This window comes from Heloderma suspectum, chromosome 3 (genome assembly GCF_057233095.1).
Source record: "Heloderma suspectum isolate Gila_16-S chromosome 3, 16-S_ref, whole genome shotgun sequence".
NCBI classification, from domain to species: Eukaryota; Metazoa; Chordata; class Lepidosauria; order Squamata; family Helodermatidae; genus Heloderma; species Heloderma suspectum.
Genome location: NC_139460.1, coordinates 156597068 through 156612743, shown reverse-complemented (window position 1 = coordinate 156612743; position 15676 = coordinate 156597068). Strand labels below are relative to the sequence as shown.

The following is a 15676-nucleotide window of genomic DNA, read 5'->3' as shown; positions in this document are numbered from 1 at the left end:
AACACAATAATGAAAGAGTAATCTAGGCTCAAGCCTAGATGATGAAGCAATTCAGAGCAATAGCGAATTGTTACTCAGTCTCAGTGATTACTCTCTAAACCAGGGGCAGGCAATGTAGTGCCTGTAGGCACCAAGGTACCCATGGAGACCTTTCTTGGTACTTGCCAAGGTGCCCTAGTCCTCCCACTTGCACGATGGATACATGGGGTGTTTGTGGGTGTGAGAAGGGGGGAGAGAGCATGCACACGTGCACATCTATGGGTGGTGATCAGAATGAGAGAGAAAAAGAGATGGGGGGTGCGTTGGCTGGAAGAGGGGTCAGGGCAGAAAAAGAGCTTGCCTTCTGTGAAGTGGGTTTCTCTTGGTGCTGAAAACTGTGGGGTCAAAGGAGTTGTTTAGTGTGTTGGGGCTCAGAGTAGGGGCCAAATCTGCCTTACACTCAGTCTTTTGGGCAGGTTACTTGTCCTTTGTGACTAGCCACGCCTCCCATGGCAGCCATTTTGGGTACAAAAAGGTTGCCTACCCCTACTCTAAACCATTTCTGATTCCAAACATGTAAAACAGGCCAATTTTGGACCGACTTCTCACATCTGTGAAAGAGAAACCCCAGGTATGTCAAATAAGACACGTTAGGGCGCAATCCTATTGAGATAGCCAGCAGCCTCCGAACTTGGAGGCTGCCGACAATCCTATGCAAGGCAGATGGAACATGGAGAGGATCCTCTCCTCCATGCTGCAGCCGCCCAGCACTTGTGGCTAGATGTGCATTTTCGCGAATCTAGCCACAGCTTTGGGGAGGGGGAGGGAAGGGGCTTGGAGACCCGATAGGAACCTGTCTAAAGCAGCTTCCGTGGTCTCCTCCCCTCCTCACCCCTGTGACTGCTCCCTTTTCACCCTCTCCACGCTCTGTTTATGAGCATGGAGACAGCGGCAGTGCGGAAAGAACCACACCAGCTACAAGGGGGCAGGGAAGCGGTTCCTGGAAACCGAAGTTGGATGACCTCAGTTTCCAGAAACCAAAAAATCCTATGGCCATCTAGACAGTGTCTAGTGGCCATAGGATTGCTCTCCCCAAAATGTAGATCACAGGTGTTTGTTTATATGACCGCACAGCTAAAATCTTGAAAGGTGTTTCAGTTAAGCCAATGGGAGCTTCCCTCAAAATGTTTTGAAACGCAATCTAGTCATAGTTTAGCACTTTTAAGTTCCACTGATTTTAATAGGACAGAGTTAACTCGGTGATTAACTTTTCAGCTGCACTGTTCAAGGCACAATGTAGCCAAAATTTGAAATTTGAGGTTGACAAAGAATTTAAAATATTGTTCTGGTTCTGATTTAAAGTGATAGGCTCCATAACTTATCCTTACTCAGCCAAATAGCTGTAATGCTCCAACAGCCTACTCCAGACAAAACTTAAAGGAAGTAAAGCAGAGGAAGCAGGATTTTATCTCTTTCCTAAGGACGGTTGGTTTGCTTTATTTTGTTTAACTGGGATTAAAAGCCTGTTTGTTTTAAATATCTTTCTGTGTAGCAAGTTGATCATTCTCATTATGGAACATTCAGAGAACACACGTAACACAATTTCCATCCTTGTAGGCTGCCCATGATTTACTACTGTGATGTAAAACAGGGAACCAATCCCTACAGTAGGAACAAACATGTATCCAGGGAGCTTGCAAATTCATTCCATATTTGCCCGTCTGCCCCAAATAGTACACATTTCAAGGCAGCTGTGCCATGCAGTATGAATGATAGGTATTCTAAGAAGTTCCAAAATATTTGCAAAACTTGGGAGCCAGATGTGATCTTTAAAGCAGTCCAGTGGAAATCTCCACAACTGCATTTTTAGGCATCAATCACTACCAAGTGCCTGGATTTATGAACATATATTATCAATTGCATTAATACCCCAGGCCCACACTTCCTCCAAAAAGCTCAGAGCAGCTTTCGCATGGCTCCCAGATGATATCTCATGCAGCCACCTCATGGGGCCAGACCTGATGTTTCCCTTCGCTTGTAGAACTGCGCTATGTGCCTTCAAAAGCATTCTAGATAGGCACACTTGGGGTTTTATAGCATGGGAGCAACTCAGCCATACTGCATTCAACATTAGTATAGTTTGTATTGGCAAGGAGCAATACCATGTAAAAACTTTACAACAACAACAAGAAGAAGTTAGCTTTTTGGCATCCTCCTGTACTTGCAGTTTATTGTGCAATTGCTCAGGAAGCTGCCCATCTGGACACACTGTGAAGCAACATCCAAATTAGTACTGGATTCAGGAGTGGTGGATTTTCCACTAGAAATGAGAAAAGCATGTATGTGCAAGATACAGGGTTTTCAAACCCTGAGGCCATCGGGGTAGACAACGGGGCATCCACAGGCACCAGTGAGCCCTTGGACACCTTTATTGGCACCCGCTGAGGTTCCCTACCCCTCCCACATTTTATTTCTATTTATTTTTTAATAACATTTTTTACTGGCAGGTAGGATCACTTCAAAGCAAAATGAAGCCCTCTCACAGCCCCCATCTTCTTTTCCCATGATGGCTCTGGGCCACACATGGCACTCAGAGACGTTCTTAGATGACAGGTGGCCGCAAGCCAATGTTTTCATCTGCAGTGTGCCCATTTTGTGTTGGTGCCCAGGGCAGTTTCTCAAACTGCCAAATGTGCTCATGGGCCCAAAATGGTGGCCTACCCCTGATTTAGTATGTTACATCTCAGTGCAATCATCTAAGAGTGGCTTCACACATTCAAAGCAGCGAGCGTGGGAGAAAAACAGGAAAGTCAAGAAGGGCCTCACAGTTCCTGTTCACTTTCTGCTTCATGTCACACAAAACTGAAATTTGATGCACAGCTCCACGCTCCCATAGGTGACATTTCTGCTGGTCTGTCTCCCTCTCTTCCTCCAAACATCTGAAGCAGTGGTTGTGGTGGCTTCACTGTAAAAGGAGATGCTAGATTTGGGTTTTGATCAGTGATGTGGGGTAGAAAAATTTTCAAAACGAAAAATTTTCTGGAAATTTTTTCCAATGCTTTATTTTTCCACAGAAAATTTTCCATTTCATAAGTTCATTAGTAAAGATAAGTGTATGCCAATTGCAAATACAACATTAGGCGAGCTTGGCAGTTCCAAAGTTGTAATTAATGTTTTTCAGGTGATTGTCTTTGGGAAGTATGCAAGATAATACATATATGTCACTGAAATACATCTATGCCTCAGTGGGAAATGGAACTAATAAGTAGTGACAGCGAAACTGCAGGTGTCCCAACAGCCTCAGTGGCAGAGAGTTGTTGTTGAAATAGATGCTGGGAAAGACTGAAGGCAAAAGGAGGAGGGGATGGCAGAGGATGAGATGGCTAGATAACGTCACCGATGCAATGAATATGAACTTGAGTACACTCCAGGAGAGAGCGGAGGACAGGAAGGCCTGGCGTGCTGTGGTCCATGGGGTCACAAAGAGTCAGACATGACTTAACGACTGAACAACAACAACAACATATCATGCACAGTTCTTTGGGTTGCTAAAATGTATTAGTGTATCCACAGTTTTCAATACTTTTGTTTTTTCTTAAATGTAAACAATGTAAAGCAAGTACATGCAATTGTCTTTACAGTTTTACAAATATTACAATAAAAATAGTATATTCTATTATATTCCATTATATTATGGAATAAAATGTGATATTATGGAATAAAAAATATTTCATAATATAACATTTAAATCACATTAAAGTTACAATCCTATGCATGTCTGGAGTTTTAAAAAAAGTCTTACAATTCCCAGCAATTCCCATACTGACTGGAGGATGCTGAGAGTTGTATGACTTTTTTTCTGTCTAAACGTGCATAGGATTGCACCCTAACTGCACTCCCATTGTGCTTTAACTTTTTTCCTCAAATATTTCTGGTCAAATACTTGTGATGTATAGGGACAAAAAATCGACATGGGGTACATTTTTAGCATTGTTGTTTACTAAACATAAGTAAAACGAACACTCTAGGGCAGGGGTGGGCAACCTGTGCCCCTCCAGATGTTTTGGCCTACAGCTCCCATCAGCTCTAGCCTGCATAGCCAATGGGAGTTGTAGGCCAAAACATCTGGATGGCCACAAGTTGCCCACCCCTGCTCTAGGGCATCAGAACATTTTATGTATGTAAATGACCCCATGCAAATTAACCTACTTTGCATGGGAAAATTTTCCAATTCCAAATTTTCTGGAAAGACCACGTCACTAGTTCTGATTTTAAAAAGTTAATTATCAGTATCCATGAATAACCATATCTCAGATTTAGCTTTTATTCCACCTCAACCTGTCTAAATTGCAATGAGAGTGGTGGGGTATAACATGGGGATATTCTGGAGAATCTATCTGAAAATACCCAAGAATACTTGGGCAGCAGGGAGTACTGAATCAAGATTAAGACCTGGTTCACATGACATGGCGTGGCTCATTGTGGGTTATTTAACACCTGATAAGCCCTGGTGCCACTTTGCACATTCAAGCCCTTTTTAACGGTAGTCATGTCATGCGAGCCCAGCCAACGTGGGTTAGGCAAGGGTTAAAAAAAAACCCTTCATATAACCCATGGTCTTTTCCTAGGGTTTAACCCTTGTATAACCCATGCTAGCTGAGTTTGCACAACACGACAACCCCCAAGTGGGGGTTAGATATGCAAAATGGTGGCCACAAGCACACTGCAGCCTCACAGTGGGTTAAATAACCCACAATGTGTTGTCGTGTCATGAGAACCAGCCTAAGTGTGACAAGGCCAAAATGCAACACCCTGGAGTAGACTGGATGGTTTTGGGGGGCAGAGGCAGCTGGTGGCTGACATGGATATTCATGATTTTAGCATTTAAGTGAGAGTTGTGTGTTCTAAACACATTCCCCAGGGGGATTTACTTCTTGTGCCATTTAGGATGGAATCCTATGCATGTATAGACAGAAAAAAGCACGGCTGGCTGGGACATGCTGGGAACTGTATGACTTTTTTCTGTCTAAACATGCACAGGATTGAGAGTTTACTGGAAGAAAAGGAAAAACAATTGAGATATGGAAGGGTGCATGCACAATATGAATTTCTTTTTCTACTGCTGCAGCATCACACTTCTGTATGTTTTATGTAGTGAAAGCACAGCAGTGCTTGATTTTTTGATGGCCTGTTTTAATTCCGAAATACACCAGGATCAGCATATATCCCACTTGTCTCTCTTCCCCCACCCCATACTGCCCTATTTTGACTGTTGGCTCCCACTAACTGATTCAGAGAAGAGCGCTATTGGAAGTCCCTTCATTAATGCCGAGTCACAGGACTTGCATGACTGATTTTGTATAGGGAGCGGAATCCAACGAAGTGTTAGCTGCAGTTCTCACACTGCTTGTTCCAAACTAGTTCCACTGTCATCCACAGCATTACTCCAGTGTAAGTAAAGGTTGTCACCTAGCTATTTTTCTTAAATTAACTGAATATACACCACTGTAAACTCATCAGCCCTCCATGGTTCACTAGAAAATTTATTTCCCTTCAGTACATACTTCAGCGCATCACAGGAGGGCTTCTGCAGTCACCGCTACCATCCTGGAATACTAGTACATGTCTGAAGACTTTAGAATCATAGAATCATAGAATCATAGAATAGTAGGGTTGGAAGGGGCCTACAAGGCCATCGAGTCCAACCCCCTGCTCAATGCAGGAATCCAAGTCAGAGCATCCCTGACAAATGGCTGTCCAGCCTCGTCTTAAAGGCCTCCAGTGTGGGAGAGCCCACCACCTCCCCAGGTAATTGGTTCCATTGCCGTATTGCTCTGACACTCAGGAAGTTTTTCCTGATGTTCAGCCGGAATCTGGCTTCCTGTAACTTGAGCCCATTATTCCGTGTCCTGCACTCTGGGATGATCAAGAAGAGATCCTGGCCTTCTTCTCTGTGACAACCTTTCAAGTACTTGAAGAGTGCTATCATATCTCCCCTCAGTCTTCTCTTCTCAAGGCTAAACATGCCCAGTTCTTTCAGTCTCTCTTCATAGGGCTTTGTTTCCAGTCCCCTGATCATCTTTGTTGCCCTCCTTTGAACCCTCTCCAGCTTGTCTGCATCCTTCTTAAAGTGTGGTGCCCAGAACTGGACACAGTACTCCAGATGAGGCCTAACCAGTGCTGAGTAGAGGGGAACTAGTACTTCCCGGGATTTGGAAGCGATGCTTCTATTAATGCAGCCCAAAATAGCATTTGCCTTTTTTGCAGCCACATCACATTGTTGGCTCATATTCAGCTTGTGATCGACGACAATTCAGCTTGTGATCGACAATTTAAAAGGTTTATGAGTCTACTTGTCCATTGCTTCCTCCATGTATTATTATGCAATTCATGTTTCCTCAGAAGCCAGTCCCACTGAGTTCAACGGTGCTTTCTCTCTCTCTCTCTCTCTCTCAACTGCGGCTGCACACTTTTGGTAAACATATATTTATTTTATTATTGCATTTATATTATTGCATTTATATCCCGCCTTTATTCCTCTTGCAAGGAACCCAAGGCGGCTTACATTATCCTCCTCCTCTCCATTTTATCCTCACAACAACAACCCTGTGAGGAAGGCTGGGCTGAGAGTCTGTGACTGGCCCAAAGTCACCCAGTGAGCTTCCATGGCCGAGTGGGGACTAGAACCCGGATCTCCCAGCTCCCAGTCCAACACTCTTGCCACTACACCATCATCTTCACTATAATATCCTTTCACTCTATGAGACAGGTAGAAAACCACTATTAGCCTATTTTTCCTCCGTAAATCAGGCATCACGCACACACACACACACACACACTGATTATTTTATTTTTCAAACTCTTGTCTTTTCTAGGACTCCCTCACTTAGACAGCAACCCTACCAGGATAGGCGGCCGCCTCCAAACTTGGAGGTGACCACCTAACCAATACAGGGCAGGAGAAGCGTGAAGGGTATTGTCTCCTTCGCATTTCAGCCGCCCTGCATTTGCGGCTAGACAGCCGATTTCAGCTGTCTAGCCACAGGACATTGGAGCGGGGGAAGCAGAGGCCAGATGACACTTTGGATGTGTCATACTGGCATTTCCGAGTTCCCTGCCCCAGCACACCCCCAAGAACACCCTGTTTTTGCCACTCTGAACTCCTCTTCCGAGCGCAGGGCCATTGTGTGCTGACTGCGAGGCAGCGCTGGAGGGGTGAAGGTCGGTTCTCAGGGAACCAGCCTATCCTATGGCCGTCTAGCTGCTGACTAGTGGCCATAGGATTGCGCCCTTAGTGATTTTTCTTATGAAAAGTACCTTTTATGATACCGCTGGGGGGGTTGGATCAAGTTTTTAAACATCTACTCAGATGTAAGGCCCAGCAGACTCGTGTTAGAACTCTTGGAGCGGGATTCAAATCCTGCTTCAACTGCAGACATTTTGGATGTATGCCAAATGGGTGGGGACAGTGTGGGATTATTTGTTGCAAGGATAAGCAAGTTAAAAACCACAATCCAGTTTGCATCCTCAGATGATGATAAATAGAAAGCACGTAACAGAATTGTACTTTAAGCATGGGTGAGGGGTATATTTGCCATCATGTGGGCCTAGCATAAATATACATATATTGGTACCAAGCTTTCTCTGAAACCAAGCTATGCAAGAGGCCCTATTATGCCTTGACAGCCTCCTATTACCCTCTACACTTTGCAGGAGATAACAAGAGGGAAGAGTGGAGGCTACTGCCCCTTTCTCACCCCGGCCAGCCTCACAAATATTTGTGGACAGCAGGAAAGAGCAATGCAGTAAACATATTAGGTTTGGTCTTGGAGCAGGTTCAAGTCCCCTCAACCATTCAGTAGACAGCTTTGACAAGCCTCTCTCCGCTAAACTATTTCACCGGCTTGCTACGATAAGCAGTGAGTGCACCGAGCATTCAGTACTTACCACAGAAATTATTACAATTCAAATAGCAATACTAGTATGAGGAGAGAGCAACTTGTCATTAATCTATGGGGAGCAGCTTTCCCCCTCAAGGTATTCTTTTTATTAGAGGTAACACTTTCAGATTACAACCCTCTGCGAGAATAACTATGAGAACCCTCGCCTGAACACTCTGGGAACCTCAGAACACTTCCTTCTGAGGAAGCATAGGAAGTATGTTTATTTTTACCCAGGTCTTGCTTGGCGCTCCACCTAGCCACCCCTCGTGTCATCTTAACTGCATAACAAACAGGCCCTGTTGCAAGTTTGCCCGATAGGGCGGCTGTCACTAACGGAGCGTCGAGACGGAGCAGAGCGTCCCCGGGTCAGGTCCTGTTCACCACACCACCTTGCATGCCTTCACGGGACGGAGAAGGAGAAAAAGGCGTGCGCGACACTGCGGAGGGTGGGCCGAGCAGCTCCGCCGCCTCGCACGTCGGCGCAGGAGCGGTTTGTTTATCTAGCGCGCCGCTGTGCGCTCGGCGCTGTACCGGGCGCGGAAGCCCCCAAGCCCGCCACCCGGCCCTCGACTTGCCTGGCTGGGGTCGGTGGCCTTGAAGACGTGGCAAGCCATCTGGGATTCGGGGTCGTCGGGCTGCGCCTTGATCAGATAGGCGAAGTAAGTGAGGTCGTGGCTGTTGTGGATGAAGCGGGAGATGTGCTGCGCCTTGTGCTCGAAGATGAACACGGCCGGGTTGGCCACGCTGCTGGCGGACGGGACGCAGCGCAGGTTAGGCGAGCCCAGGAGCAGCAACACTTCCCGGGCAGGCACCGAGCTGGGCTCTTGCTTTTGGCTGCGCCGTCGGATCTCCGCCATCAGCCAAGGCAGCATGGGCAGCGTGGTGCGCCTGTCCAGGCACGACCAGCCCACGTACCACAGCCTGAAGCGCTTCTCTCCCGCCACCCTGCCAGCTTGCGGCTCGGCTTCGGGCTCCAAGGGGTGGGAGAACGGCTCGTCGGCGCTGGCCTTCTCCATGAGGCCGGACGGAGCAGGAGCAGCAGCAGCAGCAAGAGCAAGCGGGGCCCAAAGACCCACGTCTGCAGCCCACAAGGCGGCCTGGCTGCTTTTAAGGCACGCGCAACCTTCCAAAGGGGCAGCTTGGGAGGCTAATCGCCCTGCGCACTCCCGAGGTTGCTCAAAGCTTCAGCCTTCTGCACCCATCCTTGGGAGCAAGTAACATTGAACTCAGCGCGGCTTACTTCGGAGTAAACAGGCACAGGCTTAGGCTCCTTGGGTGGATGTTATTCTCTGCTGCAGCGCACGGCCCGGAGCCAGCGAGACGGCACGTCGGCGCCAGTTGCTCCCGCTGCTGCTGGCCCTTCGCTCATTGATCCCGGCTCCGGAGCCCCCCGGAGATGTTGCGGAGCTCCCCGACGCGATCCTCCGGCAGCGCTGACTCGGGCCCTGCCTGCGGGTCTCGCCTCGCGCCGAGCCTGTTGTCCCCGTCCACGCCCGCCTCCCGTGCCCGCCCATCCACGCGGCCGGCGCCAGTGAGAGGGAAGCGACGGCTCGCTTCTCCCGCCTCCTGCTCGGAGCGCGGCGCGGCGCGGCGCGGGCGGGGGAAGCAAGGACTGGGAGGCTGGCCGCCTGCTTGGCCCGCCCTTGCCTGCAGTCGGCCCGCGAAGGGAGGGAGCCCTCCTCCTTTTTCCGACCGCCAAAACAAAGCGCAGCGCGCCCCCGCTCCGGAGCCCCGCGGCCGCGGCTGCAAACGGCGAGCCCCGCGGCAGTCTAGGCGAACTCCTTCCCCCGTCTGCGCATCCTCGGCGGGCAGCGCCCGCGAGCACGCGTGCCGGTGAGCAGCGACCGCACACGCCCAGCCGCGGACCGCGGCACTTCCTTCACGCCCCCTTCCGCCTCCGTTCTGGGCGCGCTGCCCTCCCGTCCTCGGCGCTCTGGGCTGTTCTCGGGTGGGTTTCACTCAAGACCCTTTGCCTGGAAGTTAAGCCGCAGGCTGGACGCAGCGGGACTGGCTTCCAAGTAACCAGCTATGCACAGGAGGAAGGCAGCCTTGCAGCCGCGTCTCGTGCGGCTTTCCTCCGAAGACCCCTGGAGTCTGACAGGGACTGCTTCCTCCTAAGTCAGCATGCCTAGGATTGCAGACAGCTTACGTGGAAGTAAGCTCAGCGCAGTGGGCTGCGGGGTTACAGTGTCGCATGGACGGAGGACATGATCGAGGCGTACAGAATTATGCACGGTGTGGACAAAGTGGATAGGGCATTTTTTTTCCTCCCTCTCTCATAATACTAGAACTCCAGGTCATCCCATGAAGCTGAATGGTGAGAGATGCAGGACAGACAAAAGGAAGTAGGTCTTCACGCAGTGCATAGTTAAACGTAGTGGACTTCACTTCCGCAAGATACAGTGATGGCCACCAACTTGGATGGCTTTAAAAGGGGTTTGGACAAATTCCTGGAGGATAAGGCTTTCGATGGCTACTAGTCAGAGGCAGAGGAAAGAAATGGTTGTTCAGCTATTAAATAAGGATGGCAAAATGATAACAGAGGACATAGAAAAGGCAGAGGTGCTCAATTCCTACTTTGGCTCAGTCTTCTCCCAAAAGAGGGTCTATGACCCCCCTGGCAAAGGCGAAGTACAGGCTGAAGGGGCAGGATTGCAGCTTGAGATCGACAGGCATATGGTCAAGGAACACCTCATTACTTTGAATGAGTTCAAATCTCCAGGGCCAGATGAACTGCATCCTAGAGTCATAAAGGAACTGGCAGAAGAGCTCTCAGAACCGCTGTCTATTCTCTTTGAGAAATCATGGAGGACCGGGGAAGTGCCAGATGACTGGAGGAGGGCTAACGTTGTCCCTATCTTCAAAAAGGGTAAAAAGGAGGAACCTGGGAACTACAGACCAGTCAGTCTGACATCAATCCCTGGGAAAATTCTGGAGCAGATCATAAAGCAATCCATCTGGAAGCACCTTGACAACAATGCAGTGATTACTCGAAGCCAACATGGATTTGTCAAAAACAAGTCCTGCCAGACAAATCTGATCTCATTTTTTGATCAAGTCACCTCCCTTGTAGACCGTGGGAATGCTGTAGACATCATATACCTCGACTTCAGCAAAGCTTTCGACAAAGTGCCCCATGATATCCTGATGAGCAAACTAGCTCGAAGTGGGCTAGATGAAACAACGATCCAGTGGATCCACAGTTGGCTACAGAATCGGACTCAAAGAGTGCTTATCAATGGGACCTTCTCAAGCTGGGGAGAGGTAACGAGTGGGGTACCGCAGGGCTCAGTCCTGGGCCCAGTGCTCTTCAATATTTTTATTAATGACTTGGAGGAGGAGGTGCAGGGAATGCTGATCAAATTTGCAGATGACACAAAATTGGGAGGGATAGCTAATACTTTGGAAGACAGAAACAAAATTCAAAGTGATCTGGATAGACTGGAGTGCTGGGCAGAAAACAACAGAATGGCATTTAATAGGGACAAATGCCAAGTTCTGCACCTAGGAAAAAGAAACCAAATGCACAGTTACAAGATGGGGGATACGTGGCTCAACCACACTACGAGCGAGAAGGATCTTGGAATTGTCGTCGATCACAAGCTGAATATGAGCCAACAATGTGATGTGGCTGCAAAAAAGGCAAATGCTATTTTGGGCTGCATTCATAGAAGCATCGCTTCCAAATCCCGGGAAGTACTAGTTCCCCTCTACTCAGCACTGGTTAGGCCTCATCTGGAGTACTGTGTCCAGTTCTGGGCACCACACTTTAAGAAGGATGCAGACAAGCTGGAGAGGGTTCAAAGGAGGGCAACAAAGATGATCAGGGGACTGGAAACAAAGCCCTATGAAGAGAGACTGAAAGAACTGGGCATGTTTAGCCTTGAGAAGAGAAGACTGAGGGGAGATATGATAGCGCTCTTCAAGTACTTGAAAGGTTGTCACAGAGAAGAAGGCCAGGATCTCTTCTTGATCATCCCAGAGTGCAGGACACGGAATAATGGGCTCAAGTTACAGGAAGCCAGATTCCGACTGAACATCAGGAAAAACTTCCTGAGTGTCAGAGCAATACGGCAATGGAACCAATTACCTGGGGAGGTGGTGGGCTCTCCCACACTGGAGGCCTTCAAGACGAGGCTGGACAGCCATTTGTCAGGGATGCTCTGACTTGGATTCCTGCATTGAGCAGGGGGTTGGACTCGATGGCCTTGTAGGCCCCTTCCAACCCTACTATTCTATGATTCTATGATTCTATGATTCTAGTCCTGTGTCCTGACGAATATATGCTATCTGCAGTATCAGGGGCAGTATGCCTATGTGCACCAGTTGCTGGGGAACATGGGTGGGAGGGTGCTATTGCTTGTGGGATTCTTGTGGGTAGCTGGTTGGCCACCGAATGAACAGAATGCTGGACTGGCCTGATCCAGCATGGAACTTCTTATGTTCTAGCAAGCTGTCTTTCTCTCTTGTCTGAAAGTTCCCATCCATGCCCACCAACCTAACAGAAAGGGACCAACATGTAGGGGATATGGGAGGGGAATAGATACATTCTGTTGATAAACTTCATAATCTTCAAGTTGTTTGTTTTTCTGCTGTCAGCCTTTTTGTAAGTAAACCTTTATTCATTTAATCCAATCTGTGTCATTGTAGTATCACATAGAACAGGGGTGGGCAAGGTGGAACCCTCCAAATGTTTCTGGACTGCAACTCCCATCAGACCTAGCCAGCATAGCAAATATTGAGTCCAACAACATTTGGAGGGCAGCCACACGTTACTGAACTTCTACGTAAAAGGCTGCAATCCTAACCACTCTTAGGAGGAACAAAAACAACAAAGAGGTTTTTTTTGGGGGGGGCAGCTTAAAGGGTAACTTTTTATTGTGACAGGAGCCACACAATAAAGAGTAAGTCCTATTACGCTGAAATCATTGGGATTTACATGTGAAGTAAACGTACTTAGGATCTCACTGATCCTTGTTTCAAGACTGTGGGCAAGACAGTATGTTATTTTGCTTGCACTCAGTCATGAATTAACAGAGGTGGTCTTGTTTCAACCATACCAAGGAAGATATGGTTCCTTTCCCTCCTCCAAATGCTCACATTCTAATGTTTAATAGCTATAGAGTACCCCCTTAAAACAACAGCATCAAAGAGTCTTGTTGCTGACTGCCTTAAAGGTGCCACAAGACTGTTTTTGTTGCAAAAGACTAACACGGCTACCTCTTTGGAAATTGTTCCTTAAAAACCAACACACACACACACACCCGCCCTGCAAACTAAAATTCTACAAAGACAGTAGTGTTAGCAGGGCCAGCCTACCATTAGGTAGAGTGAGGCAGCCACCTCAGCAGCAGATGCTGGGGACGAGAAGTCATAGCACCGTGTTAAAGGACAGAGCTGTGTGTGGCATATGGCCTGCTGTGTGCTGCCTAAGTTACTCTGCTGCCCTTAGGGAGTGGGGGGACTGCGTACCTCAGTGTGGCCTGCAGGACTGCCTTCACTAGAGATGTGCTTTTGAAAGAAGCAGGAAGGTGTTGGGAGCCAGGGAGCAGCCGTTAGGGTTCTACAGGGCAGAGGGAGATACAGAGGGGGAAGGCAGTCAACTCTAAAGGCAGAGTGTATAACAATAGGGGGCTGACTGTCCCTGAACTGTTCCACAATTCAAATAACCTGGATGGCCCTGGCAACAGACCCCCCTGGGTTGAAACTGCTGCTGCTGAATGCCAGGTCGGTGAATGGTAAACAACTGCTATCCAGGACTTGATCCTGAATGAGCACACTGACCTGGCCTGTACTACAGAGACCTGGCTGGACGAAGTGTGTGTGTGTGTGTGTGTGGGGGGTGTTAATCTCTCTCAGCTCTGTCCTCCAGGGTTCTCTGTGCAGCAGCAGGCAAGACTTGGGGGGTCGGGAGGTGGAGTGGCAGTGGTCTTTCGGGATTCGATCCCCCTGACCAGGTGCCCTATCCCACAGTCTGCTGGGTTCGAGTGTGTGTATTTGAAGGTGGGTGCCCAGGACAGAATAGGTGTGTGGTGGTGTACCACTCACCCCGCTGTTCAACAGTCTCCCTTCCTGAGCTAGCCAGGGTAGTCTTGGGTTGGTGTTGGAGACCCCTCGGCTTGTGCTGGGGGATTTCAACATCCATGCTGAGGCTGCCCTGTCGGGAGTGGCTCAGGACTTCATATCCACCATGACAACTATGGGCCTGTCCCAAAAGGTATCTGGCCCCACTCATGCTGGACCTCATTTTTTGTGCTGGATGGAGTGATAGTGATCTGAGAGTGGAGGAACTCTCTATAGTTCCGTTGTCATGGACAGATCACTACTTGGTAGGGATGTATGAATCCCTTACCTGGCTCTGCACTGGGGCATCCGTGGTGGTGGGGAGGCGCTCTGTTCCTCCCCCCGGAATCCTCCCTGGCTTGCTCTGCTCTGCGGAGGCTCCGTGGAGCCGCCAGCTGGGGCCGGCCGCAGCCGGAGTTCTGGCCATGGCCGGGCTGCTGCGGCCACAAATGGCGGCCGTTGTAGCGGTTGCCATTTGAGTCCTTGCAAGCAGCCGTGATAGGCTACATAAGTATTTACGTAGCCTATCACAGTAAAGAGCAGGGGCGCATATGGAGTAGTGGCCAGCATTTGCGTGGCTGCCTTTACCGTGATAGGCTACGTAAATAATTACATAGCCTATCACGGCTGCAAGAACGCAAATGGCGGCCGCTGCAGCCGGCCGGGAGACCAGCCGGAGCCGCCGCCGCCGCCACATCCATCCCAGGTAAGTTCTGTCCTGGGGGGATTCCGCGGGGGGGGGGGGCAGGAGGCCGTTCCGCCACGGATTCTGGGGGAATCTGTGGCGGAATTCTCTGACATCCCTACTACTTGGTGGGGTTTAGACTTGCTGGCACTCGGAACCTCTGCAGGGATGGAGGGCCGATTAAGATGGTCTGACCCAGGAGGCTGATGGATCTGAATGGTTTCCTGATGGCTCTTGGGGATTTTCCTGTTGCCTCGGCAGGTGATTCTGTCGAAGCCCTGGCCGATCTCTGCAATGGAGAAATGACCAGGGCTGTGGACACAATCGCTCCTGAGTGCCCTCTCTCACAAAGTTTGTTTATTTATTTATTTATTGTATTTATATCCCGCCTTTTTTCCTCTTGCAAGGAACCCAAGACGGCTTATGTTATCCTCTTCCTCTCCATTTTATCCTCACAGCAACAACCCTGTGAGGTAGGTTGGGCTGAGAGTCTGTGACTGACAGCACCCCGGTTTTCTAGGGAGCTGGCGGTGATGAATCGAGTGAGAAGACAACTAGAGCAACGTTGGCTAGAGCCTATTTGAAGGCCTACTCTGTGGCAATACGGGCACCTTTTTTTTTTCCTGCCACTATTGTGTCTGCAAAGAGCTGTCCAGTGGAGCTGTTTCGAGTGGTCAGGAGTCTTTTATAAACTAGCTCACAAGAGGAGAATTTAAACCTCTCAACAGCCTGCTGTGAACTTTGGCCCCGCATGTCCAGTGTTATTGGATACTTTTCAACTTGTACAGCTTGAGGATGTGGACAGCATCCTGGGAGAGGTGAGAGCCACCATGTGTGTTCTGGATCCTTGGCTCATAAAAGTAGCCAGAGGTGGACTGGCCGAGTGGGTAAGTGGAGTGGTTAATGCCTCCCTTAGTCAAGGCAGAGTTCCAGCCTGCCTGAAGCAGGCGGTGGTGAGACCTCTGTTAAAAAAGCCCTCCCTGAACCCCACCATACTGGATAATTA

At 49.0% G+C, this 15676-nt stretch overlaps 1 protein-coding gene across 4 annotated transcripts in view; it reads right to left on the bottom strand.

Annotated features, from left to right (window-relative positions):
• TBC1D4 (TBC1 domain family member 4) overlaps positions 1 to 9777 on the bottom strand; it is a 119778-nt gene extending 110001 nt beyond the window's left edge. For 2 of the 4 annotated variants that reach the window (XM_084844833.1, XM_084844834.1), the window contains exon 1: positions 8498 to 9760. In XM_084844833.1, coding sequence (XP_084700959.1) covers positions 8498 to 8938 — 441 coding nt within the window. In that variant the 5' untranslated portion in view covers positions 8939 to 9760. Of the gene's footprint in view, positions 1 to 8497 lie in introns of all 4 variants that reach the window. The other 2 variants (XM_084844836.1, XM_084844835.1) reach the window with 2 other exon arrangements.
• Between the last annotated feature and the right edge of the window lie 5899 nt (positions 9778 to 15676).